The following is a 25,360-nucleotide window of genomic DNA, read 5'->3' on the forward strand; positions in this document are numbered from 1 at the left end:
CTCTCAGAGAGGACCCTTTTCTTGGCTATCCTTGTCTGTCTGTGTGTGTCGTCGCCAAATCTCCGAAAGAGCTCTGAACCGGTGCGCACACTTGTTCGAATAGTGGAAAGTCAAGATGGAACAGTAACCACCACCGCCAATGCCCAACTCCCAATGATTGCGCGAGTGTGATTCTCCTTTTGCCGTGTTTGGTTGTTGCTTGTGTGCTATACATTATTGTGTTTTTAGCTTATGATTTCGTCTTTAAACTTTGTTACAAACTTTGACCGCTCGGACAGCAAGTTCTAATAGCAAATTTTCTCTCGCTTCGGCATCCGACAGAACGCGGTAGCTCTGGTGACTGGTGGCGCCTCCGGCCTGGGACGCGCAACGGTGGAACGGTTCGCCCGGACTGGAAGTAAAGTAGTGCTGTGCGATCTCCCCACGTCCAAGGGTGGCGACGTCGCGAAGGAACTCGGCGACAATGTCGTTTTCGTGCCGGTTGATGTAAGTCATACTAACTAACAATCCTTCCCGATAATCAGTCTAACCAATCGTCTTCGATCATTTCGCAGGTCCTCTCGGAAAAGGACGTCACCGGTGCGCTGGACATCGCCAAGACCAAATTCGGCCGTTTGGATGTGACCGTCAATTGTGCCGGCGTCGCCGTAGCCGTCAAGACCTACAACTTCAACAAGAAAGCCGCCCACAAATTGGAGGACTTCCAGCGGGTGCTGCTGGTCAACACGGCCGGAACGTTCAACGTGATTCGGCTGTCCGCCGGCCTGATGGGCGAAAACGAACCTAACCAGGACGGCCAGAGGGGTGTGATCGTTAATACCGCCTCTGTGGCCGCTTTCGATGGACAGATCGGGCAGGCGGCATATGCTGCTTCCAAGGCCGCGGTTGTTGGAATGACTCTACCGATTGCCCGTGACCTCAGCACCCAAGGTATCCGCATCTGCACGATTGCTCCGGGACTGTTCAACACCCCGATGCTGCAAGCCCTTCCGGAAAAGGTTCGTGCCTTCCTGGCCAAGACCGTCCCCTTCCCGCAGCGTCTCGGTGAACCGTCCGAGTATGCACAGCTGGTGGAATCGATCGTCGAAAACCCTATGCTGAACGGAGAGGTGATCCGACTGGATGGTGCCCTGAGAATGATGCCTTAAGACAACCCCCTTCAAAGGTACCACCACCATGCTTCCTCGTTCCCATACCTTTCGAACACAATAAGACGGACAGATGCATTTATTAGGTCCTAAGTGCGTGTTGTAGTTTAGTAGTAGTTCACCGGTGCCAATTTGTTTGGTGAATGGGATTCCTTGTTGGGAACTGCCAAGCAGCTGATGTGTGCATATCGTGCCTATTTTTGAACCAGGAATAAAGTTTTGCTCAGGAGTGCATTTTTTGTTAACTTACAGGTGGTTTCGTTTGACGACTTGTCAAGAGTGAACATTCCCTGCCAAGCCCTTAACCTTCGAAAGCGTCCTTGAGATAAAGTCCGTCAAGTTTGTTGCAGCTACTTGACGGGATTTGTGAAGCGGGTACACGAAGGTAAGTAAGAGTTCATTATTGGGTGGTTGTCACATTTTTTTTATTTGAGGCCTACTAAAATTATTGTACAAATTTGTTGGACATCACTATCAGATCATAAGCAAAGCCATGCTGAAGCTGTTGTTCAAATCCTGCAAGGCTCATCTACTTCCAGCATAGCCTTCCGTATCGATACACCTGCAGATCACCACTGCAGACAGAATCACAAATCGGCCACGTTCTGATTGATGGACGGTGCTACCGACATAATCGACGTCAGGTCCTATCGTGGCGCTAACATCGACTCTGACCACTATCTGATGATGGTTAAACTGCGCCCAAAACTCTCCGTTGTTAACAACGTACGGTACCGACGGCCGCCCCGGTACGACCTAGGGCGGCTTAAGCAATCGGATGGCGCAACTGCGTACGCGCAGCACCGCGAGGCTGCATTACCGGAAAAGGGTGAGCTGGATGAAACCAATGTTGCTGAACAGCGATCGGAAACACGAAGCACGATGAATTTTCGTAGGCATCAAAACAGAATCTGCCAATAAACACGAACAACCGTTCGGGTGCTTCATTCGTTCGTGCTTTATTTCGGATCGCTGTTTCTCCCGACGCTATCATCGGGTGATTTTCCATCGCTCGGTAATGTGAACGGTACGATCCACGCTGCCTGCTCTTCGCGAAGAACAGGAAAATATTAATTTCGATCATCGGGCTCGCAACAAGCTGGTGCGCCATGAAAGGCGTTTTTATCATGTGCGTCGTTTATTGATTTATTAATTTGAAAAAGAAAATTGATCTGCATGTAGCTACTTCGATTTATTTAAATAGTAGAAAACCTGCAATCGGAATCTTCCAGACCTCTCATGTTTTTTCAACAACATTTAGGTACTTTTAATTTAACTTAACAACAAAATAACAAAGGCATACTTTTATATCTCACTGATAATAAATGTCAAAATCAGTACATTTTGCGATTCGTATACATGCCATCGATTTTATGTTGCAGTTGTACCTAAACATTACCAGAAAATTGTTGCGGAAATAGCTCAATAGCGGTCGCGCTCCAAGCCATAGCCAGCAGCACCCAGCTACGCTCGTGCTGTGCACTCCAAGCGTACTTTTGTTGGGCTGCGTGGACTCAGTACATGATGCGACCAGCAGAGCGTTTGCTTGACTTTGCAAGAAGAAGCAACCTTGCAATGATCACGAGAATGAACAACGCGTGGATAAATTAATCCTACGAGAGGAAGGGTCTCGCGAGCAACTTATCGTTGTGTTCATTTTGCTTCTTCGGCGTTGCATCCGTTCGCTTTTTGCGATGCTCTTCGTGACGCAAAAATGAAAAATGAATGTTAGCGAATGTTGGATCGCGAAGATGCGTCGATCATCGTTCACGAAGAAGATCTATCGCACCACTGGATGAAACCCCTCTTAGGGCGCTGCCATAGTAAACGCGTCGAGCGACGCGTCCGCGTGTGCGAGCCCGCAAAGCAGAATATCAACAACAGGAAATCCTTTGATCGCATCGCGTTCGCGGACGCAGACGCGTTACTATGGCCTCACCGTTATGGACTGCTGGAGAACAGTAAAAGCAGCCATCCACAATGCAGCTGAGAGCAACGTCGGGTACGTGGGACGGAGTCGACGGAACGATTGGTTCGACGAGGAATGTAAGCGAATTCTGGTCGAGAAGAATGCAGCGCGGGCGGTCATGCCGCAGGAAGGGACCCGACAGAACGGGGCTACCCCGTTTGGCATAAAGTCATTTGGCATAAAGCTATTTGGCATAAAGTCGTTTGGCATAATGGTCATTTCGCATTATGGTCATTTGGCATAATGGACGTTTGGCATAAAAGAAAAGAAATTATAAAGTTAAATATTGCCCATAAATGCATAACAGTCCCACGTGAGTTTTCGTCAATTTTTAGTTGATTGCGGGATACGTCTTTAAATTGCATGCTCTTTCATGGTATTTTAAGAAAACAATACATTTGTTCTAGGGGCCTAGATAGCCGTAGCGGTAAACGCGCAGCTATTCAGCTAGACCAAGCTGAGGGTCGTGGGTTCGAATCCCACTGGTCGAGGATCTTTTCGGGTTGGAAATTTTCTCGACTTCCCAGGGCATAAAGTATCATCGTACCTGCCACACGATATACGCATGCAAAAATGGTCATTGGCATAGTAAGCTCTCAGTTAATAACTGTGGAAGTGCTCACAAGAACACTAAGCTGAGAAGCAGGCTCTGTCCCAGTGGGGACGTAACGCCAGAAAGAAGAAGAAGAATACATTTGTTCTAGAAATGTTGAAAACAACATCGAACATGGTGTGTCCCACGTTACTAATAAACACATGTCAGTCTCGCGACCCAAGATATGCATTTAAAACAAGTTAAAAAAAAAAATGCTACTGGAATAATGTCGCAGTTCACAAACAAAGAAATTTAAAGGAAGTTTTATTGATTTACATCGATTTTATTCTACAACAGTTCTAGATTTCTAAAATTTCTAGATTGTATCAGATTTCTTCATCATTATCATCAATATCATCCAAAATCGTTTTCTCAGCTAAGTTGCGGCTACTTGTTCCACGCTCTGGCGAATATAGCTGGTGTGCTCTAGTGAATTCAATGCCTAGAACACCGTGTAACTTTCGAGATTTTAAGCCTGCAGTTCATTTCACACCCACCCCACAATCGACAAGCTGCGATAAACGACGCTTTTTTGGCGTTGCATCTCGCTTTCAATTCCTTTTTTGTTCTCTTGCGTTTTTGGCGAGCTTATCCACGGCCGTATAACTTCCGTCAGAGTCCATTTCATCAGTCCCCCTCGCATATTCAGTGTCCTCCAACGATCTCAAATAGCTTACCCAATGCTCAGGGTACGTCTTCGGCGAAAACTGAAAGCTGCCGTCGCCGCCAGCATTGCCGTCACAGCCGTCCATATCGTCAAATCCATCGAAGTTGTTTTCAGAGCCCGCGTCATTGTCCATAGGGACCCCATTGGCCAAATTCCTGCACTCATCCTCGGAACTATCAGAATTACCAATTTCAAATAATCGAGAGCAGACATTTTCGCGACTTTGAATGCGGACAATAAATTGTCAAAACAACAATAGTTCACATGTGAAGACCGCTGCATCATAGTAAGCACTGATACTGTTATGCGTTTATTCTCGTACATTCAAGAGCAAATAAACGCATATCAGTCACGCGTACATTTTCCCGTTTATTAACTAATTATTTGAAAAAATTAGCAAACAAAATGCATGTAATACTATAAACAATAGTTCATTGCACCATTTGAGTGCAAATTTGGGTGCAAAAACACTGCATTTTTAATATAATTAGAGTAAATAAAGCATAAAAGTGTTCACGACTTCTATCGCGTTTTTCTTAGGTGCGCTGTTTTGCTAGTGGGACTGGTATGCATTTATGGGCAGAATAGTGCTACTTAAAAGAAGATCTGGTGATCAAAAGAAGGGAAAATCGTCGATGAAAATGTTAGTAGTCATAACGCCAACGTAGGAAAGAAGGCAAAATTGTCAAGTTATGAGTTACAATGCAAACCAGAGCTGTTAAATGTCATGAATTTCACGTGACTTTGACAATTGAATATTGCTAATATCATCGACCCCCGTGGAAAAAGTCATCGGAAAAGCATTTTTCCGGTGACCTTTTCCTTACTACTATCGGTTGGCATTATGTGGTATTTGTGATATTTTGCATAAGAGGTTCCTATGAGCATTCTAATTTTTCCAAAATTTTGACATTTAACAGCACTGATGCAAACCACTAGTTTAACAACGTAATGAGAAAGAACAGCCTATGACCAAAAAAAGGGAAACTCATATATGAGAATGTTAGCAATGGTAACGCCACAAACAGAGCAACTCAGTTTTCAATGATTATGCCAAATGTCCATTATGCCAAATGACTATTATGCCAAACGACCGTTATGCCTAATTATTTTATGCCAAACGGCTTTATGCCAAATGGCGTTCCCCCCGACAGAACGTAGAACGTTATAGACGGAAACGGCATCAGCAGGCTCGCCTCTTTCGGGAGAAAACACGCCGCCTGGAGGAGACGGAATGCGATGATATGGAACAGCTGTGCCGCTCTCAAGAAACATGTAAGGGCGATGACATATTGCAGGAGTAGAGAAGGGATAAAAGGAGAGAAAAGAAAAGAGTCAAAGCTCTCTCAATGCAAACTATATGGAAAACGCGCTTACCTGGTATACTGAAGGCGAAGCGAAGAGGTTCAAAGAGTTCTGTGAAGATCATTTGCTGCTTCGACGCGCAAGAACGCTAGTGAACGCTAGAGGAATGTGATATGACTGCGCTTGTTTTGGGCGTGAATGCAGCACGGATCAGAACGTTTGGTAATGCATTAAATCCATAAATAGGAAAATTAATGGTTGATGTATTATCTTTTGTAACTTTTTTTTTGTAATTTAATTTTAATCCTTTTCCTTCAATCTAGCATGCTTTGATACCTCTGTAAGTCGATACCTCTCTAACTCGATATTTTCATGAAAAGTTCCAAATGTCCTCCAAACGTAAATAAATTTCATGAATTTGATTGTTATAATTAAATTGATAGTAAAAATAAAGTTTACTGCCAATTTGTGGGTGCTATTTTTTTATTTTTTGCTGAACGGTAAAAAGTGTCACATAGGTAAATGTGGTAAAATTGTATTATTTTTTACGTGAAAATAACTATTCTGAATGTATTTTGTCAAAATTATAAAAAGTTTAAAATTTTCAAAAATATGTGTTCTGTATCTCGATACCTCTTCAACTCGATGGTCCCTTCAATATCGAGTAAGGGAGAGTTAACTGTAATTACAACTGATTTATTAATACACTGTTAATCAGTATTTTTGTTTTTCAAATTATTTCATTGCTTTCTCCAGTTGATCACTACTTCAGAATATCCTTTTTCATTAAATGTGGTGGAAGAATTCCTACTTGGTTTTGCTGGCGTAAATGAAAAACTGTTTTCGAACGTAAAGAAGAATAGGAGTGAATAATATTGTGCTTGTTCAGCTCTAACCTCTGTTTTAAGTGTCTATGATACTGACATATTACATTACTAACATTTTTCAACAATAAAATAATAATGACTAATTATGATTCGTCAATCGAATATTACTTATTGCTATTTGTTTTGTTTCCTGTATATATTTTCCTAATAATACGAGATAAAAAGATGTCGAAGAATATGAACAGTTGATCATGTGAGCCTGATGTTTGATTTAAACTATCAACAGTTTAAACATTCGCTCTTGTATAATTTTAGGAGTTCTCTTGGCTTTATATGACTCCATTCAGGCGATTTGAAAAACAGATTGTTCACTGTCAGATGGTTTAGCAACCAATAAACTAATACAAATATCTAAATTCGAAAATCAGATTGATTTTCATCGAAAATTCAACTTCAAAGAAAATGCAATATTATTCGTCCCATCCTCCTCACCTATCTAAAATAAATCAATCCAATCCTACGTAAAACAAAACCAAAACAACGCCATAATGGGTTCCAGCCAATTTGATCGGATAAACCTTGAGTATCTGATTTTGCAAAACGCCTCTAAAATAATGAATTCACATAAGAATTCTTGATTACGATGCAATCAAGTGACAATTAAATTTTGTGAAATTTTCAGAAATTCTGTGCAATTCTATGGCTTACATAAAACAAACTTGCTTCGTGTGGATTGCTTTGTCAATGCGGTATAGAAAAAAACGATAAGACATGTTTGTTAAATTCTCAAACCGTATTACCTAGTATAAACTGAAGTCGAGGATGTAAAAGAGAAGCGTACGCGTTGAAGGTCTCTCCATGCATGTTGTATGAAAATCGCGCTTACATGGCATACTGAAGCGATGCGAAGTGGCATGGAAAGTGTGCTATAGCGTGAAAGCAGTGCGTGTGGTGCTTCGACGCGTCAAAACGCTAGAAGACTATTTAAACTATTTTTTGCAGCACTCATATTGTGCGTGAATTTGGATCTGATGAAAACAGTTTTGAGAAAATTCAATTGACAAACACAAAAAGGGTTCTTATTTATATTTGAAAAATAAAATGTGCTTTGTACCACTGAACTGATTTTCAATATTGTACAATAAAATTTCCTAACTCAAAATTATCATTTGGCCATTCCATAGAAAACTATAAAATCTCACAATGTTCCTTCACTTATAAATACAAGAGTCGTTATATTTTCAATTATTATAGCTTTTACTATAATAAAGTGGTAAATTGTTCTCAAATTTTACCTAAAAACGAACTGCATTTGGAGCCATTCGTGATCTTGTTTATGACATCGAAAGGATACCCATTAAACGTTTACAGTGCTCGAAGGAAAGGTACACATTTAAAAGAATATTTCATTCCGTAGATACAAACATGATCTTATATCTATAACTAGTGTGTTGCTTTAGTAAATGTAAAGCAATTCTTCGTTCATAACAATAGAAGTTTAATCATTTAATTTTGTGTGAAAAAGGCATTAAACTTCAAATTTCTCGAAAATTATACTTATTTTTTAATATTCGGTTCACACTTAAACGTTTCGCCGAGAACCCAACAGCTGAGAATTTCGTAATTTTTCAATCCACATATTTTGCCGAGATCTCGGCAAACTTTACCAAGATTTGGTAAACATCCGAGATATCGGTAAAAGTTTTGCCGATTTTGTTCTCGGCGATTCTGTTTAAGTGTGTTGGCCTAATAGCCATCATTATGCACAACCAGTACACACTTAGAAAATATCACCGACTCCGGTAATTTTTTTAGCGAAATATAAACCGCTGAGCGCTCGGTAATGTTTTCGGTAAAGCTAAGGATTACCGAACAATTAAATAGAATGATTAGAACAAAATAAATTTCATATTGATGTCAAAGTCCATCGATTTATTTCGCGTTTTCGTTTTTATACCGTTTGAAGATAAACTGCTCGTCTGTTGAAGATGGGAAACCAGTGGCATCACCAACAACTCGAACGCGCGCTTCAAATCTTGAGCTACAATCCTAGCTCATATGCAACTGTTCACCTCTTTTGCAAAAAACCGCCACCGAATCCGTCATAGGTGTTTATGTTGGTTAATGTGATGATGCTATCCAGAAACGTAATTGGGCAGTTACAACAACGACAAGTACTACAACGAAAATATTTTATTCAACCTTAAACAATAGGTTTTTTAATAAAATCACTCAGGTCGTACCTACTTACGGAAAACAATCAGAGAATATTAAACGGATGCAATACTATCGCGTTGACTATCACACAGAAACAAATATGGTGGCCTCAAAAATATCAAATTACAATTTGATCGGTAACGAAGCCAACCTTCGAATTGTCAAGTGCACAAGACTGGAGAATCTTTCAACAGTCCACGATAAAAATCAATCTACAGTTAACTCTCCCTTACTCGATATTGAAGGGACCATCGAGTTAGGGAGGTATCGAGTTACAGAACACAAAAAAATTTAAGAACTGTGTCATGAAAATCTGGATTAACTATTCATTGGTTATTTCATTAACGTGCTCAATCGTGTGTTCAGTCATGTAAATTAACAACAACTCATTAATTCTGTTATAATTTTAATATTGTATATACTATTAATCATATCCTAGGATTGCTATTTCTACTTGTTTCGTTTAGGTTTTATGGGTTAATTCACAAATTTCATTCGCAATTTGTATGAATATTTTTCAAATTTTATAGGAGCTGTAACATCTTCAGTACACCCACCCACCCCCTTTAGCGTTATGAAACTTGTCGGTCCTACATAGAAATTTTTAGTGGACTGGACTGCCGAATGATGACGAAAAACAACTTGCTTTGTGATTCGAACGGTTTTCTTGTACGTCATCACGAAGCAATGCTCATGCTTGATTTTTACCCCCTTGCTATACATTCTACAGAGTAGCCTTTACAGGCGCCAGTTGATGCAGATGGACATGGAAAAAGAGAAAAAAACCGAATGAATCAGCCATGCGCTCTCTCTCTGGTTGCAGGCAGCATGCTGTTGCTGAAGCACAAAATAAATGAAAACAAGGAGCGCATTGAAACTCTTTCGAAACCTCTCCCAGTATGCCATACCATTTTTACCTCTTCTCTTCTCTTTTCGCCAACACTTCACTTCACTTCTCTTCTCTTTCAATATGTCATCGCCCTAGGTTCTATCAGAAGCTCAACGCATCCCGCAACGGCTTCGTGCCGCGAGCCGAGATGTGCAGGGATCAGGATGGGAGCTTATTGACGGACGAGCGTGAGGTGATCGAAAGGTGGAAGCAGCATTTCGACGAACACCTGAATGGCGCTGAGAGCACAGGCAATGAAGGTCGAGACAAAGAAGGGAATGACTTTGTTAGTACTGCGGACGATGGACACCAACCAGCCACCATTTTGAGGTAGGTTAAGGATTCCATTTACCAGCTTATGGGAAATATTCCTAACTTTAATATCGATAAAGCTGCTGCTATGGATGGTATCGGAGCAGAACTCATAAAGATGGGCTCGGAGAGGTACAGGAACAGAAAACAGAAAAACAGCTATTGGAGGAGTGGAAGGAAGGGGTAAAATACCCACCTACAAGAAGAGCGACAAGTTAGATTGTGATTCCGATCGATCATTCTAAATGCGGCCTACAAAGTGTTATCCCAGCTCACCTTTCGTCGTATGTCACCTGTTCTCCGCTTCGTTGACGGCCGATCGACAACAGACCAGACTGTAGAGCAAATCCTCCAAAAATGTCGTGAATACCAGGTCTCAACGCATCACTTTTTCTCCGCGTATCGACCGCGTAGAGCTATGGAAAATTCTGGACGAGAACAGCTTTCCCGGGAAGCTCACAAGACTGATAAGAGTAACGATGGAAGGTGTGCAAAATTGTGTGAAGGTTTCAGGCGAACATTCCAGTTCGTTTGGACCCCGCCGGGGACTACGTCAAGGTGATGGCTTCCGTAAGAAGCTGCGGTCAAATAAGATTCACCTCCGCACCCGCACTTAAATTCAGTAAGTTTCGATAAAGAGCGTAGGTGAAGAAACAGTTAAAACTATGAAAGTTCAAGTAAAAACTAAGCTCATACACAAAAGCTCAACAGAACCGGTTATAGTGTACTCCCAAAATATTGATACAAGCACACCACGGTGGGTCGCCATTAGATGCGGACCGTATGTAGAACACCCCTTCCCCACCCCTTTTTAACAACGAAACGCGTCTTTAATCCTTGATAAACGTTGAATGAAACGACCGAAACCGTCGGATGTAAAGGCAAACTTGTTTTTGCCGTTATTCAAGATTGCTAAGTCCGAAAAATATCCTCAGATAGCTAAATTGTCCAGTTGAAAAACTACCATTCCGACAGCGAAAAAGATCAATGAACCATGTATGATAACAGCAAAAGTGCAACATCGATCGTTGAAAATGGGAATAGATTCAGGTTCAGTTGTGTCGGTTATCAGTCAGGTTGACTGCAAAAAATGTTAAGTAGCGTTCCAATGATTAGTAGGCAGTTTGTGATTGTCGATGTCACTCGTCTGCGAATACTTGTTGAGATTTTGGTTCAAGTTGAGTTAAATGGCCTCGTGGATAAGCACAAATTGTTGTTTTGGAGTGAAACAACAGTTTTGTCCCACTGATAGGTAGGTCATGGCTTGATCGTTTCTTTCCGGGTTAGAGGTCTGGTTTTACAAAAGCGAAGTTGTTCATCTTGTTCAGGAAAAAGACTTTTCAGAACCAATTACTGGATATGAAAAGGACCTGGTGTTGAAAAACAATCAACCAATTTTTAAGAAGGCATATACTGTACCGAACAAACTGGAGGGAAAAATGGAGAAACAATTGGATATGATCGAGCAACAAAACGTTATAACACCTATAAAGGCTAGCAATCAGGATATCCGAATAGTAATACAGTCGCCTCTCCACATCTCGATATCGAAGGGACCATCAAGATAGGGAGAGATCGAGACATAGAACAATTTTTCATAGAATACTAGATTGAAAATCACTCCGTTACCAGGAAAATCAAAAACAAACAAACGTCAATTTGTCTTCGCTAATTGTTTTGAGTCCCTGAAATCCAGTCTAGTTACCTTTGATAACGGGCATATCGATATACGGAGATAAAATCGGGAACGAAAATCACATCGAGATAGAGAGATATTGAGATAAGGAGGATATCGAGATATGGGGAATGAAAATATACGCAGAACGAAGGGACCGAAGCAATCATCGACATAGGGAGAGATATCGAAATGTAGAACATAGAGATGCGGAGAGTCGACTGTATATTGTAAGGACAACTCACTCATGGCTCACAGAAGTCAGTTGAAGCTTCCTTATTCTCAACACCAGAATTAAACACTAGCATTACCAGAGGTCCAGCGAAGAAAGCGCAGTCACTCGGAACCAGACAGAATGGAATTTCAGGGTTGTTGTGAGTCTGATGAAGAACCATTTCTAGGGTTTCCCGACGAAACTGAAAGACATGCATCCAACAATTCGAAGCGACAGAAATTGACTGACGAAATGATTATGGCCAGGAGCTTAACTAGTATCCAGAACACTAAATCGCATGATGTGAAGTGAAGTAGTCGATATAGAAGAAATATTTGCATGAAGTGCTTACGAAACTAGTTAGTAGGTAAAAAGAAATAGTTCATGTAGGGTCGGTGTTCCCTTAGTGGACAGTCCCCTATAGTCGCACTAGTGACTTTTCACGGCCGTTTTGATATAAATCTTTTCAAAACATTTTTTGACATGAAGGTCAGGACCTATTTATCTAAGTATCATTGATTTACATCTTGATTTTGCTCAAAAAATGATCGAAAAAAATATTTTTGCTTAAAATTTGAGCTCCCTTGTGCCTATAGTAAACCTATTGTTCCTATAGTAGCACTACTGAGAGAAACTATTTTTTATTATACGAAATAATTGATGAATTAATAACTTTTTTTACATCAAACGAAAGTTTAAGATCCACACTTTGTAGGAAAAATATAAAAGTTTTGTAAAAATACGGTTTTGATAAGTATTTTGCCGACGCCGTGATGCTAGTGCTACTATAGGAACAGAAATTAGAAATAGTGCTACTATAGGCACATGTATTCCTATAGTGGCACACGCGATAATAAATACAAACATTTGAGTTTTCGTAGGTTTTCTATTTTTCCCACAAAACCAAGATAAAAAGCTATCAGATGATGTAAAAATTATGACGGTAGCATTATTTTTTGATTTTATACGAATTTTTGTTCTTAGCTATGCGGCTATTGGTACATCGACCCTACTTAAAAAGAACATTCTGAAATCAATTTAAAAGCTAATATTAATTTTAAGAATAATCTTTTAAAGAAGGGAGAACTGTTGCGTTCACGCATTCGAACATTTGAAAGGTGTAACGTGTTCGGTGTTTTAAATACAAAACCTTCGTAAATCATGGTTCACATAAACTGAGTAAATTCAGTGAATATTGAGATCTCGAGTAATAAAATAGGATCAGATTGATGTGTGACTCCAAAGTGAAAAGTCGAGTTTTGAATGTTATTGAAGAATCCGGAACAGTGAATTTGAAATTAATATTTAAGTATAATAACTGAACTTAACAACAACATAAAGCCTTCTCCTACATACAGGAGAGGCCTTGGCCTGATCGGTAAACACGATGGAAATTTCCGCCAAAATGTGTGAAATTTCGCTGCTTTCTAATATAATGAACCAAAAGAAGCGGCTCTGACGCGGTGGCATACTTCTGGTAATACTACGCACTGAAATGCAAGTTTTCAATTCAATTGTTAGTCCAGTTCACAGTAATTGAAAACTTAAATAATTAAGATAATAATTTCAATATCTGAGTTATCAATTAAAAATGTAAAGTAAACAGGCAAAACACAAAACGTATAAAAGAGTCAAAATTTTTAGAAATATTTTTTATTCAATCAGCATAAAAACAAATAAAACAATTTCTTAAGTTTATATTAGATTTTGATTGCCATATAAATACTCCAGTGCTAACTAAATTTGCGCTTCTTGAATTAATGTTGCACCACTTCAATTTCTCGAAATTGCAAATATCATTTGTCCTTAAATATTATGTAAACGAAAAAAAATGATTCTCCATGAACAATTTAAATTTAAATAAGCAAAATTGTTTATGCATACCTTTGCACTTTTGCATAGTAAAAGCTGGTCAATTTTCGGTCAAGCTCAACCACCAAATTGCTCTCTGTACCGTTACAAAGCTACCGTAGATAAGACGACGCATTTGCATCACCATCGGTTATCTCGCTGTTGACGTTACGTGATAACGACCAACACTGTTCAGTATTCGCCGAAAAGTGTTGAAATAATGTTGAAGGTTTGTTGCCCAGTTTTGATGTAGCAAATTATTTAAAATCGATCAACTGTGCTAATCCTTTGCCACACAGAATGCCGTTTCACTGATCACCGGTGGATCGTCCGGGCTCGGATTCGCCACCGTAGAGCGCTTTGCCCGCGCAGGCTGTCGGGTAATCCTTGCAGATCTACCGTCCTCTAACGGAGAAAAGGTCGCTTCGGATTTGGGAGATAATGTGACATTCGTACCTACGGACGTAAGGAATAAAGTGTTACGAAGGGCTGTCATCTTGATCAAATACCATCCTCTGTTGTAGGTTTCTTCGGAACATGATGTCACCAATGCCCTCGAAGAAGCTAAAAATCGATTCAATCGATTGGACATTGTCGTTAACTGTGCCGGGATCGCTTTTCCGGAGAAAGTCTACGACTTCAAAAACGGCAGGCCGCACAGTTTAAAATCTTTCCAGGCACTGTTAAACATCAATACCGTTGGAACATTCAACGTGATTCGGCTTGCAGCTGGTCTGATGGGTAAAAACGCACCGGATGGTAATGGCCAACGGGGAGTTATCGTCAACACGGCTTCCGTACTGGGTTATGATGCCCAAACGGGGTTGACGGCGTACTCGGCCTCGAAAGCAGCCATAATTGGAATGACGCTACCGATTGCGCGTGACCTTAGCGGTCAGGGCATTCGGGTGGTCACGATCGCACCTGGTTTGTTCGAAACCAAGATGACCGGAGAACTACCCAAGGAAGCCGTGAAGATGTTGATCTCGACTATTCCATTTCCCAAGAGGGCTGGTCATCCAAACGAGTTTGCCAAACTGGTTCAGGATGTTGTGGAGAACCCTATGCTAAACGGAGAGGTTATTCGATTAGATGCTGCCGCAAGATTTAACATTTGATTTATTAGAACAATAAACAAGTAGCCTTTACATCAAACATCCCTAGTCCCTGTAACCCATCATGATTTCAGCGTAGCCACGTGCTAGAGTTTCTGAGCGTCCGGTAGTACCGATAGCCATCAGCTTGTGGCAATAATGGTTAGTATGATATGGGTACACTACACGTAGATGATACATCATGCCCAAACTGAACATGTACATAAGTAAAGTCGTGGGAAACCGGTCGATCGCTTGAACAATCCTGGGTTTGGGAAGGCTTGATTTCATGTACACCAGCCAGTAAACTTCAACCAGTTCCGATATGGGGTAAGTAAACAGAAGATAGTTCGGATACAGGCAGTATGCGGTTCCGCTGATGAATCCAGTGATGGTAGCACGAACCACCGGACTAAGTTTGCTATTCTGAATTAAATAGCAGTTGAAGAACTCGTACAGTGCTTTATAGGCGGCGAAGAACCCTATCAGGCCATAATCGAAGCGAGACGCGATTGTCCGGATGAATTGCAGTGGATTTCGGAACGCCATGGCTATCCGAGGCAGTGCATTCTTAATCAAACATATGGCCAGTCCAAAGTAGAAGGACTTCTTCACTTGGGTGGTAACGTGCTGCACGCAAGATCGATTTGGATGATGTGAACAACAGTTCCGCTGACTTGCGTTCCGGGTGTCATCGCTTTGTTTCCGGTAGATGCTGGCGAACCAGAAGCGGTTAATTTGCAGATATTCGAGGGCCGGTAGCATGGCGGCACTGAACGCACTGAAGAAAAGCGTTCCGGCAAGTTTGGACAAACGTAGCGCTTCGGCAGTTTTTCCTCGTAGGCGACGAATGAGAAACTCGATGTACTGTAGAAGCAAAATATACGAATGCTCGAATATGAGGTTATATGAGAAAACAAAGCTTTCCATACCATATTGAATAGTCCAATGCCCTGGGCGTGCACAATCGCTCGAGGCAGGTACATACACGTACAGGCACCTAGGAACGATGGAATGAAGGTGAAGAAGGGTGCAGAGAAACGCCCGAATAGATTACTGTAAGAATTCATAGACGTATTATTAATTTTGATAGGAGCATTGGTATTGAAATTGTTGAACAAAAATATATTTAAAAATTAGGGTGCTTTATGTATTTTGGACAGTGCGTTACGCGTATATAATTCGTCCACTGCCATTTGATTTTGCTGTAAATGGCCAAATTATATACGTGTAACGGTCTGGCCAAAATACTTTGATTACCCTACTCAAGCACTAGGTACATATTGATCTATGGATGCTTTTATATTCAGCTTAATGATCTATCAACTAGTTCTTCAAACTCAATGGAATTATGCTTGTATGTCATCTGATCCACAGAAGTACCAATCGGCACATCAGGATCTAAGTCATGGTACATTCCTTACTTATGCCCAGTTGCATGATGCAGAACGTTCTGCTGAAAGGATTGATAACTAACACTACCCTAAACGTATTATAATATTGGAACTCCAGTTTTTTAGTGGTGAGAAGGGAGGTTAACAATCTACGATTTCATGAAATATTAGTTAATGTGCATAAAGAGATGAAGCAATGATGAAGAGCATTAAGTCAACCGTAATAATTGTCGAACAAGAACGGACGTAGCTCAGGATGAGAGTGGAAGCAACTGAAACATCTGTGATAGTACACATTTTTGACGAAGTGATAGATATAAACGGCTTATGGTTGGCATTAGTGTACCCCAGAGCTATTCCAAAAAGTAATGGAATCGATTGTTGCTGGATTCGAAGGTGTAATTGTCTCTTTAGATGACGTTATGGTCTCAGGGCGTACACAGGAAGAACGCTACATACGTCAACAGGTTTTGTTGGCTCGTTTCGAAGAACATAACATTTTGCTGAATAAGAATAATGTGCTTATTCTGCGCGGCGTGTGAGGTGAGCCGAGTCGAATGAGGTGACAATTGTCGACTCGCTTCCATTTGATTAGCATTAGTCGTCTCACGTCACTCGCGGTGAGAGCGACTCGTCTCGACTCACACGCCGCGCAGAATAAGCACAAATGTGCCTAACTTAGATTTTTTGGGAAATAATCTTTCGATAAATGGAAAACGTGAACTGTCAAAAATACACCATGAACTACCACCAAAGGTCACATAAACATGATCTAGTTCACGGTGTATTTTTGCTTGTTGACGAGTTCACGTCTGCTGTTCACGTTTTGTTTTGACAATATTACGTTTTATTGTAATGCAAAAATATTGTTGTTTCAAAAGAAAAAAATATTAAGATCAAAAAATAATTTTGTTGAACCGAGTCGAACCCAGCTGTCAAATTCAACAATGAATATTTTTAAACCAAATTATGAGTATTTATTAAAACAATGGAAGGCTACTATAAGCCGTCAAATAATACAGATATACTGTTGTAATGATACAGAATATATTTGACATTACAATTATTTTCTCTGCGTGTATGTTGGACGGTTCACTCCCCATCTGGCGTCGAAGACTGATCTATACTGCGAAAAGAAGCTAAATTTGAGTGAACCTTAGCTCAGAAAGTTGCATTCGAATCGATAAAAGAAGTGGTGTCTCATATTGATAATCTATGTTACTTTGATCCCAAAAATGTTACCGTGCTAATAGCAGACGCAAGCCCATTCGGTTTAGAAGCGATATTATTGCATGAAGATTCACAAAAAAATTGCTAGAAAAGCTCTCACTGATCTCGAGCGGAAGTATTTCCAAACAGAGAAGAAAGCGTTAGCTTTAGTATGGGAAATGGATTGATTTCGTCTACATTCGTAAGGTATTCTTTTTAAACCTATAACAGACTGCAAACTGTTACAATCCTCGTTCAAAACCGTGTACTGGAATTGAGCGTTGGATTCTGCGTTTGCAGTCCTACATCTACGATGTTGTGCACGAATCTGTTGGCAGGATGTTAATGAAAATGACTGCTCCTGCGTCGATATCTGTAGGGGATATACGCCAGGAAACCTAGAAGGACTTGATTATCTGCGATGTATTCAAAGCTATGGAGAACCAAGATTGGATAGATTCTGCTAAAATTTACAAATCCTACTCTCGAGCTTTGTGTATCAACCGAAATTTTGCTTCGTGGAGATCGAATAGTCAATCCCTCACTGTAGAGCAGAACACTTGAGTTGGCCCAGGAGAGGCACCCAAGGATCGTTGTATTAAAGAGACGCTTACAACAAAAAGTGTGATGGTCGAGGATTAGATAAAGAGACTGATAAATTCGTCAAATCCTGCATGTCATGCATTTTAGTCCCAGCGAAGGAGCCTCCTGAGCACAACTATACTAGACAAACCGTGGATAAATGTTGCAGCGGATTTCATAGGACCTCTATCATCTGGTCATATTTTTTGATACTAGTCGATTGTTAAAGTCGATTCATCGAAGTCATCGTGATGAGAGGAATATCGGCTAAGCTTACAGTTCAAGCTCTGCATGAGACATTCTGCAGGTACGGAATTCCGAAAACGCTAAGAACCGATAATGGGCAATTCGTCAGCGACGTTCTGAGCCAATTTTGCGTGGAACATGGTATTCACCTATTGAAAAACACTCCTTATTGGTCGCAGGCCAACGGGCAAATGGAAAGGGTCATCCGGGCTCTGAAGAAACGGATGCAAATAGATGGGACCTGAGGACTTACCTATTGCTCCACCCCACATTCAACAGCTTCAAGGTGAAAGTTCATTGAGCACGTAAACATAATGTTGCCACCCAGCAAGGCGGAGCACAATGTTATGTGCGTCGGCCAAAAATAAATCATCATGTTCCATGTGTAACTCCACCCACCGAATTATGTAGGCAGTATTACTTGCACACGTTTCATACAAAGGTATTATTGTCGATATAAATTCATCAACAACTTCAGAAAAGCTTAAAATCACGATTTATTTTATTTGATAGTGAAAACATGTTTTTTGACCAAAATATAAGCATTTTTCACACCATGCGTGTGTTGTTTACTTTTTTGGCAGTTTTCTCCTCTCTTCTCTCGCTTCTCACGGACGGAGAAAGTTGCCATCAGTATGTATTTGAATTCTACAGTCAATTGTACTGTATAATATCTAATACCGGGTACCCCCGTTGGTTTGACCACATTTAATTTGAACACTTTTTTGATCTGTACCCCGCTAATTTGCACATCGTTCAGATTAAAAATGGTTCAAACGTCATTTATCTCATGGAACGGAGAAAAGTGAGATGGAACGCTGTGGAACGGAACGCAGAATCAAAACAAAACAGTGAAAGAGGTAACCAGAAATACGTTTCTAGGGTGACTAGATGTTCAAATTAAAAATGGACCCCGATGGTTTGCATGAGGTACCGTTCAAATTAGCGGGGGTGCAGGGTATTCATTTTTGCTGTTAGATTGCGTCGTACATTGTTTTTCTCACGCATAAAAATGTTTTGCAACGTTTGTGACATTGTACACCTTTTGAGTGTTTTGAAACTGTAGAATACGTGGTTGAAGCAAGCGTATAACCATCCAAACAATTTTAATTCCAAACATATAAACTGACATCACTTCCAATCAATTAGAGCTGCGCATCCCGTTCATAAACAATGTTGGCTCAGTGAATTCGTGTTCCGGTTGGGTTTCCGAGCACAAATCGGTGAATTTAAGTCATTCGGTGTTCCCAGGAGCATGGCGCGAGAAAAAAAATAAAATGTTACAAGCATCGCATCAGATTTTTGAATTGTTACGGTGAGTAGTAATACCATGAAAAGTGAATTTTAGAACGGGCACCAAAGAGCCTTCAAAAAATAACACGGTGCGTGAAGAAGCGATTCGGTAGTGCGTGGTATTTTACAACACAAATCACAGCAATAACTACGTGTTTGCATTCAAAAATTGATTATTTGTGAAAAACACATTATGGAATGCTTTCAGTTAAGAAACCACCCCTCTACAATAAGGTTAGTAACTTCAAATAATCATTTTTTGTTATCGCTCCCGAAAACACTGTGAGAAGCGTGGGAGGAAGGAGCGGAAAGTGAAGGGGGAAGTAAGTTGCCATATTAGAGGCCATTTTGGTACTCAAGGGGACATGTCCTTAACAAAATGTTAATAAAATCGCAGACAGACGTTTAAGCAGGAACAAATTTATTCAAAATTCCTGTGTAAATTCTACCGTGGTGTCACCTAGGGAGCAAATTGCTGCAGTACAGTGACAGTTCGTAAAAGCACGTGGCTTCATCTTCTCGCTTACCACACAGTCCACCACCCACTGAACAAAAATATCAAAACAATCACTTTAAAAATGATTCACACAATTGTGATATTTTCACGCCAATTTATTTTACATGAGTTACGATCATTCAAGGGTGTTATACTAGCATAAATCTGTGAGTAAATTAAATGCCAACTTGTGGTAAAAATTACAATGGATTTGATTAACTTTTACATGAGAAATTAGAACCAAAAGGGAACATCACCCACCCAGCGCGAAAAAAAGGTGCATAGTTTTTAGCGTTGAGCACGTGGACTGTGGGAGCGGTTGTGTGTCATGCTGTCAACGAAATGTGATCAGGATGGTGGCGGGACGCATACGCCACTAACGCCATCTGTTAGCTTATTGCCACTTGGCGATTTGTGGCGGCCATGTTTTTACACAAGTGGCTGAGTCTAACTTGAACGTCTGTCTGCGATAAAATCTTAAATTTGGATGATAGTGTCGTCTAATAATACAGAACACCTAGATATAAGAAATGAATGTAATGTTTGTAATGATACTAATAAAGCAATTAAAAAAAAAAGCTCCAGTTCATCAAGGAATGCGTCGCAAATGGAAAGATAAGTGTACAATACAGGGCTAGTGGTGATCAACCGGCAGATCTAATGACCAAAGGATTACCGTTAGCTTCTTTCAAGAAACACTGTTCAATTTTGGGAGTTAAATAGTGATTAGCTTGAGGAGGGGTGTTGAGAAAGCAATCTGATCGCTTTAGTTTTAATGTGTAAATAAGATCACCTTTCCCTACTATAATCATCTTGGCCTGTTAGACAGTTGTAACAGTTGGTAGAATAAAATTTCACTTCGTTCTTGTATCTCACAGCAAGCACACTCGTTTCTTATTTTTCTGCAGTTCAGAATTCTTCTCAGGAGCAAGATGAGCACCATGTTCAAAATTAAGTAAAAGTGTGAATGCATAAAACCAAACTTAGCTGTGAGCTTGACTTACGGTATCCCCTTTGTACAAAACTGTTTTTCCAAAAAAATATATTACAAACAAAAAAATAATCGGTTTTTAAGTAAAATCTTAGCAATTATTTAATAGTTATTTATGCAACTAGTTGCAAAATGATGATTTTTTCATCACGAGTTGTACATTTATCCAACGAGGCTCCCCGAGTTGGATAAATACAACGAGTGCTGAAAAAATCGAGTTTTGCAACGAGTTGCATGCAACATTTTTTGCTATTTCGAAAAATGCCGTTTCAGTTGGATGAACTCTAAAAGCACAAACAAATCTTTCAAGAGAACCCACATGGGCATACATCCATGCGAAGTATCAATGCAGTATTTTTCAATCACGTAGGCTGTGGAACAGTACTACTCATGAATGTCACAATTTTTCACGCTCTCATCGGTATCATGCAGATCTTTATTCGCTATTGGAGGAAAAAACAGGTAAGACAGCACAAGTCACAAGTCAGCTGCACAAATGCTGCAACATCATCGTCTCTGGACGATTCGATTCCAGCTAGCCTGCGTCGGAACCAAATCTCACAACAGATATAGAATCAGATGCAATTGTGCTTTTTCTGCGCAGCGTGTGAGGCGAGCTGAGTCGAATGAGGTGACAATTGTCGACTCGCTCCCATTGGATAAACATTAGTTGCCTCACGTCACTCGAGGTGAGAACGACTCGCACGCCGCGCAGAATAAACACAAATGACATGAAGAGACTGGGTTGTTCGGTTGACGCCTACCAAATCAGTACTGAAAAGTGCTACTTTTCAGCACCGAAAAGAGTGCTGAAAAGTGCTGTTTTTTGTTGTAGGAAAAGTAGGCCGTTATGTTGATCAACTTCTCCATGAAAAGTTGATTGATTTGCAACGGAATTGCAAAAAAAAAAAATATTCAAAAGCTTAAAAAATTATGCTAGTAGAAGGTTAATCACCCCTATTCTCGTTTACGTTCGAATGCGCTTTCGATCGAAAACCGTTTTGTATTCTCGTTTACGTCAGCAAAATCAAGTGGGCCGTGGATTCGAACGAATAGGATTCGATCGAAAGTAGGATCCGCCGGAAACAAGAATGAGGGTGAATATCATCAGACATTAAAAATAATATCTTCGTATATTACAAGCATTGGCAAGTAATAGCTTCTTTAGCAAATTTCATCTTTTTATGGAGGTGCCCATCTTGCCCCGGAGTATTTTTTACCAAAGATAAAAACAGCTATTTTTTAACGAGCTATTTGGAAAACTTTTTATCACTTTTCAAAAATTTCAATGGTTGGAGGTCAAAGTAATAATGTATAGGATAAAGATGGTTACCAATTTTACCAAAATAAGAACCCGCATAGGAAAACACAGTTTGTCTAATGATCAAAACAATTAAACAAAACTATCTGTTATTGTTAATGTATCACAAACAGTTGCTTTTTTGTTGAACAATACGAGTCCTTTAGCTTTAGACTATAAACCACGGTTTGAGTAAAGTATCCCAGATAGTGCAAATATGCAATAATGCCCAAATATAGTTGAATGATACGAAGATAAAAAATCTTGAGAAATGGTAGAAATATAACTTTACCATTTGCCAAACGAATTTTCTTCCAATTTTCACTACACACTCACCCATGTGCATTTTACTGTATACAACGTTTGTTTAACAGTTAGACAAACAGTAAGTTTTCATTGATTCAACACACTTTCAAAAAAATACATTCTGGATGTAGAATGTTCCGCAAACCGGTGTTTTTTTTATTATTATATAACATTATAGTCTAAGGTAGATTAAATTTAATGCAACAAATATTTTTTTCAATATTCTGTATCTTTTCAGTAAACATGTGTAAACACTAAATTTTATGGGTTCTTTTTCGTGAAAATTACTGCAATAATTGAGTTAAGTTTTTCGAGCGTGCATTTTTGCATTATTTTTTTTTCCAAAACCGTGAGTGGAAACAAAAAAAGGTTTGAGAAACACAAGTTCCAGAAGTCCAGAAGGAATACCGGAGGAAGCTACTGGTAAATATTTAGAAGTGAATGATCGGTTCTTCAGCGGCTTACAAAAGTGCACCATCCAATGCTGGGAGAAGATCCGGCGGCCTTTCGAAATCAACGGTAGCTTCTGCTGTTTTATCTTCGTTGATCCGGAAACGTAAACATCAACGAAGTAGGAACCATCCTCCAAGTCGCCACTGTACAGACGGTTGGGTTTGATCACAACGTAAGTATTTTTCATATTTATCGTGCCATTAGAATTGGAATTAGAAATTCAAATGCCAGCACTAACGTCCTATCGATTTTTTTCAGGATGATTGACATGACGACGAAACTTCCGAAGCATCGAGTGCAAACAAGTGGCACAAACTTACATCCGCTGCGGTGAGGATCCGATCCAAGAAACCAATAGGAAGCTGCCGGAATATATTACCCCGAACCACATTTGCGAGATGAATTCCTTCATAAAGGTTATTTTGGCTATGATGTCCTGAAAACTTCCAAAGTCTGCAACAAGTGAGAGGGAAAGGCGTCATCGAGAGCTATTAGTGCAAATCAAGCATAATTCTTCATTCCGACGTAACTGCAAAAATAAACAAATCGAGATTTGCTTTGCATGGGCTTGACAAACGCATAATCTACATATTGAGTCCAAAAAAGTAATCCTAAAACATTTTTTTGATTTTTTGAAATAAATTTCAAATCTGCCCTATGTGCACTTTACTCAGTGTTTTTAATTTGGCTACATACACCCTACCATTGCAAAGCGACTCAACTGTCAACATTTTTCATGCTAGCACATACACCGTACATATGCTCATAGCAAAGCGACCTATATGCAGAATCAAAACATAAAATTTTAATCAGCAGATACGTCATACTGTTTTCGAATTACTAAACATGTTGGAAATCGAGAGATTCGGATTTTCACAGCTGCAGTAAGCTGACGGGTCGGCAAACTGATGTGGAACATCATCAGTATTCGGTTTTAGACAAATTTCTCACCAAATTTTTCACAAGAACTGTTCTCCATTTACTTTTGTTACTCACGGCTCCGTCCGGTGCTCCTGTTAGTCGAGTTGAAATTGGAAACATTCAATATTCGTTGTAGTTGAACGTAGAAACTGACGAATAGAACAAACTTTATTATGTTTTATGGGAATTTGCAAACCGGTGTATGTGCAACTTCAAAACAATACTGGTGTATATGACGTGACGCATGTGATAAATGAACTGTCAAACCGACGCATCAAGCAAGGTGTATGTATCAAGCAAGGTATGATATCGACGAATCATCATGGTGTATGTGAGCAGCACAAAGCAAAAGGGTTTATTCGATAATTTCACCAGTTTTTCAATCTAATTCCAAACAAATCGGAATTGTTTAATAGTGGTTAGAAACGGTGTTCTTTTATTCAACTTATAGAAGACACAGCAATAGAAAAAATGCAAAACATTTTAAACAGGATTTAAAATGCTTTACAATATATTGCATCGCATTTTTCTCGAATCCTTCCAAATGTTAGATACGCCGATTTGAAAAATTAGGCTTGAAATAATCGACAACAATGTTCAAATGATGTATATATGATGAAATATGAACACTAAAGATTACCCTATATATAACAACTATTGAAATAGTATAATAAAATTAAAAAAATAAATGAATAAAATGCATTTCATATTTTTTCTTTTATGGTATGAACACAAAGGAACAGTATGGTAAAGGGTAGAAATACAATGTTTCACAATTAATCAATCATTACACATACGTTATTTGTCTCATTTCAATTTTATAGTCAGACCATTCAACAACTGTTTGCATTACATTGGATTTGGGAAAAAATGGATAGTATATTGACAGTTTCACAAACTGTATACGAAAAATTTTGTTCGGAAAAATCAAGGTTTTTTTTATGGTTACCTAACTTAACCGCCTATTACCCATATTGTGAATTTCCTAATTACAATTTCACAAACTGTAAAAATTGTTTGCGCTAAGGTTGGTTTATTGTTTTTTTGAGTGTTATACCAAATTATTCAGATACAGTCACAAATGGTTCTAAACAGAATAGGAAATAGTTGAAATATGGTTCACAATTATGCGGGAACGTTCAAATATGCTTAAATCGCGCTGACCCTACACGGACATTTCAATTTCTACAATCCGGGACGCTTGGTGATGCGGGACAGGTTGCTCAATTTCGGGACTGTTCCGCACAATCCGGGACGTCTGGTCACTTTAGTTTAATCTATAGTTTTAGCTAGCATATAGAAGTGAACATTTTGAGGCCTACATAGTTTTAGCAGTAATCGCGCAACTATTCAAAAAGATCGTGCTGAGGGTTGTGGGTTCGAATCCTACCGGACGTGGATCTTTT

The 25,360-nt window shown here is 39.7% G+C and overlaps 3 protein-coding genes across 7 annotated transcripts in view; 2 read left to right on the plus strand and 1 right to left on the minus strand.

Annotated features, from left to right (window-relative positions):
* LOC5571804 (3-hydroxyacyl-CoA dehydrogenase type-2) overlaps positions 1-1,397 on the plus strand; it is a 39,627-nt gene extending 38,230 nt beyond the window's left edge. For both annotated transcript variants that reach the window (XM_001659887.2, XM_001659888.2), the window contains exons 2-3: positions 322-486; positions 555-1,397. In XM_001659887.2, the coding sequence (XP_001659937.2) occupies positions 322-486; positions 555-1,148 (759 nt within the window). In that variant the 3' untranslated portion in view covers positions 1,149-1,397. The remainder of the gene's footprint in view (positions 1-321; positions 487-554) is intronic.
* A 12,393-nt stretch (positions 1,398-13,790) lies between these two features.
* LOC5571801 (3-hydroxyacyl-CoA dehydrogenase type-2) lies at positions 13,791-14,832 on the plus strand. The gene is made up of 3 exons (XM_001659886.2): positions 13,791-13,898; positions 13,969-14,133; positions 14,194-14,832. Exons 1-3 carry the CDS (start codon positions 13,890-13,892, stop codon positions 14,785-14,787), a joined length of 768 nt encoding a protein of 255 aa, XP_001659936.2. The 5' UTR covers positions 13,791-13,889; the 3' UTR covers positions 14,788-14,832.
* Positions 14,753-24,513, minus strand: LOC5571806. Of its 4 annotated transcripts, none has more exons than XM_021853398.1 (3): positions 24,030-24,513; positions 15,696-15,819; positions 14,753-15,630 (listed from the first exon to the last, which is right to left on the minus strand). In XM_021853398.1, the coding sequence occupies exons 2-3, from the start codon at positions 15,747-15,749 to the stop codon at positions 14,830-14,832; spliced, it is 855 nt and encodes a 284-aa protein (XP_021709090.1). In that variant the 5' UTR covers positions 15,750-15,819; positions 24,030-24,513; the 3' UTR covers positions 14,753-14,829. The 4 variants fall into 4 exon arrangements, with proteins under 4 accessions (XP_021709090.1, XP_021709038.1, XP_021708979.1 ...); XM_021853346.1 differs by having other exon boundaries at positions 24,017-24,513; XM_021853287.1 differs by lacking the exon at positions 24,030-24,513 and adding an exon at positions 23,354-23,496.
* Positions 24,514-25,360: the final 847 nt, after the last annotated feature.

This window comes from Aedes aegypti, chromosome 1 (genome assembly GCF_002204515.2).
Source record: "Aedes aegypti strain LVP_AGWG chromosome 1, AaegL5.0 Primary Assembly, whole genome shotgun sequence".
Taxonomy (NCBI): Eukaryota; Metazoa; Arthropoda; class Insecta; order Diptera; family Culicidae; genus Aedes; species Aedes aegypti.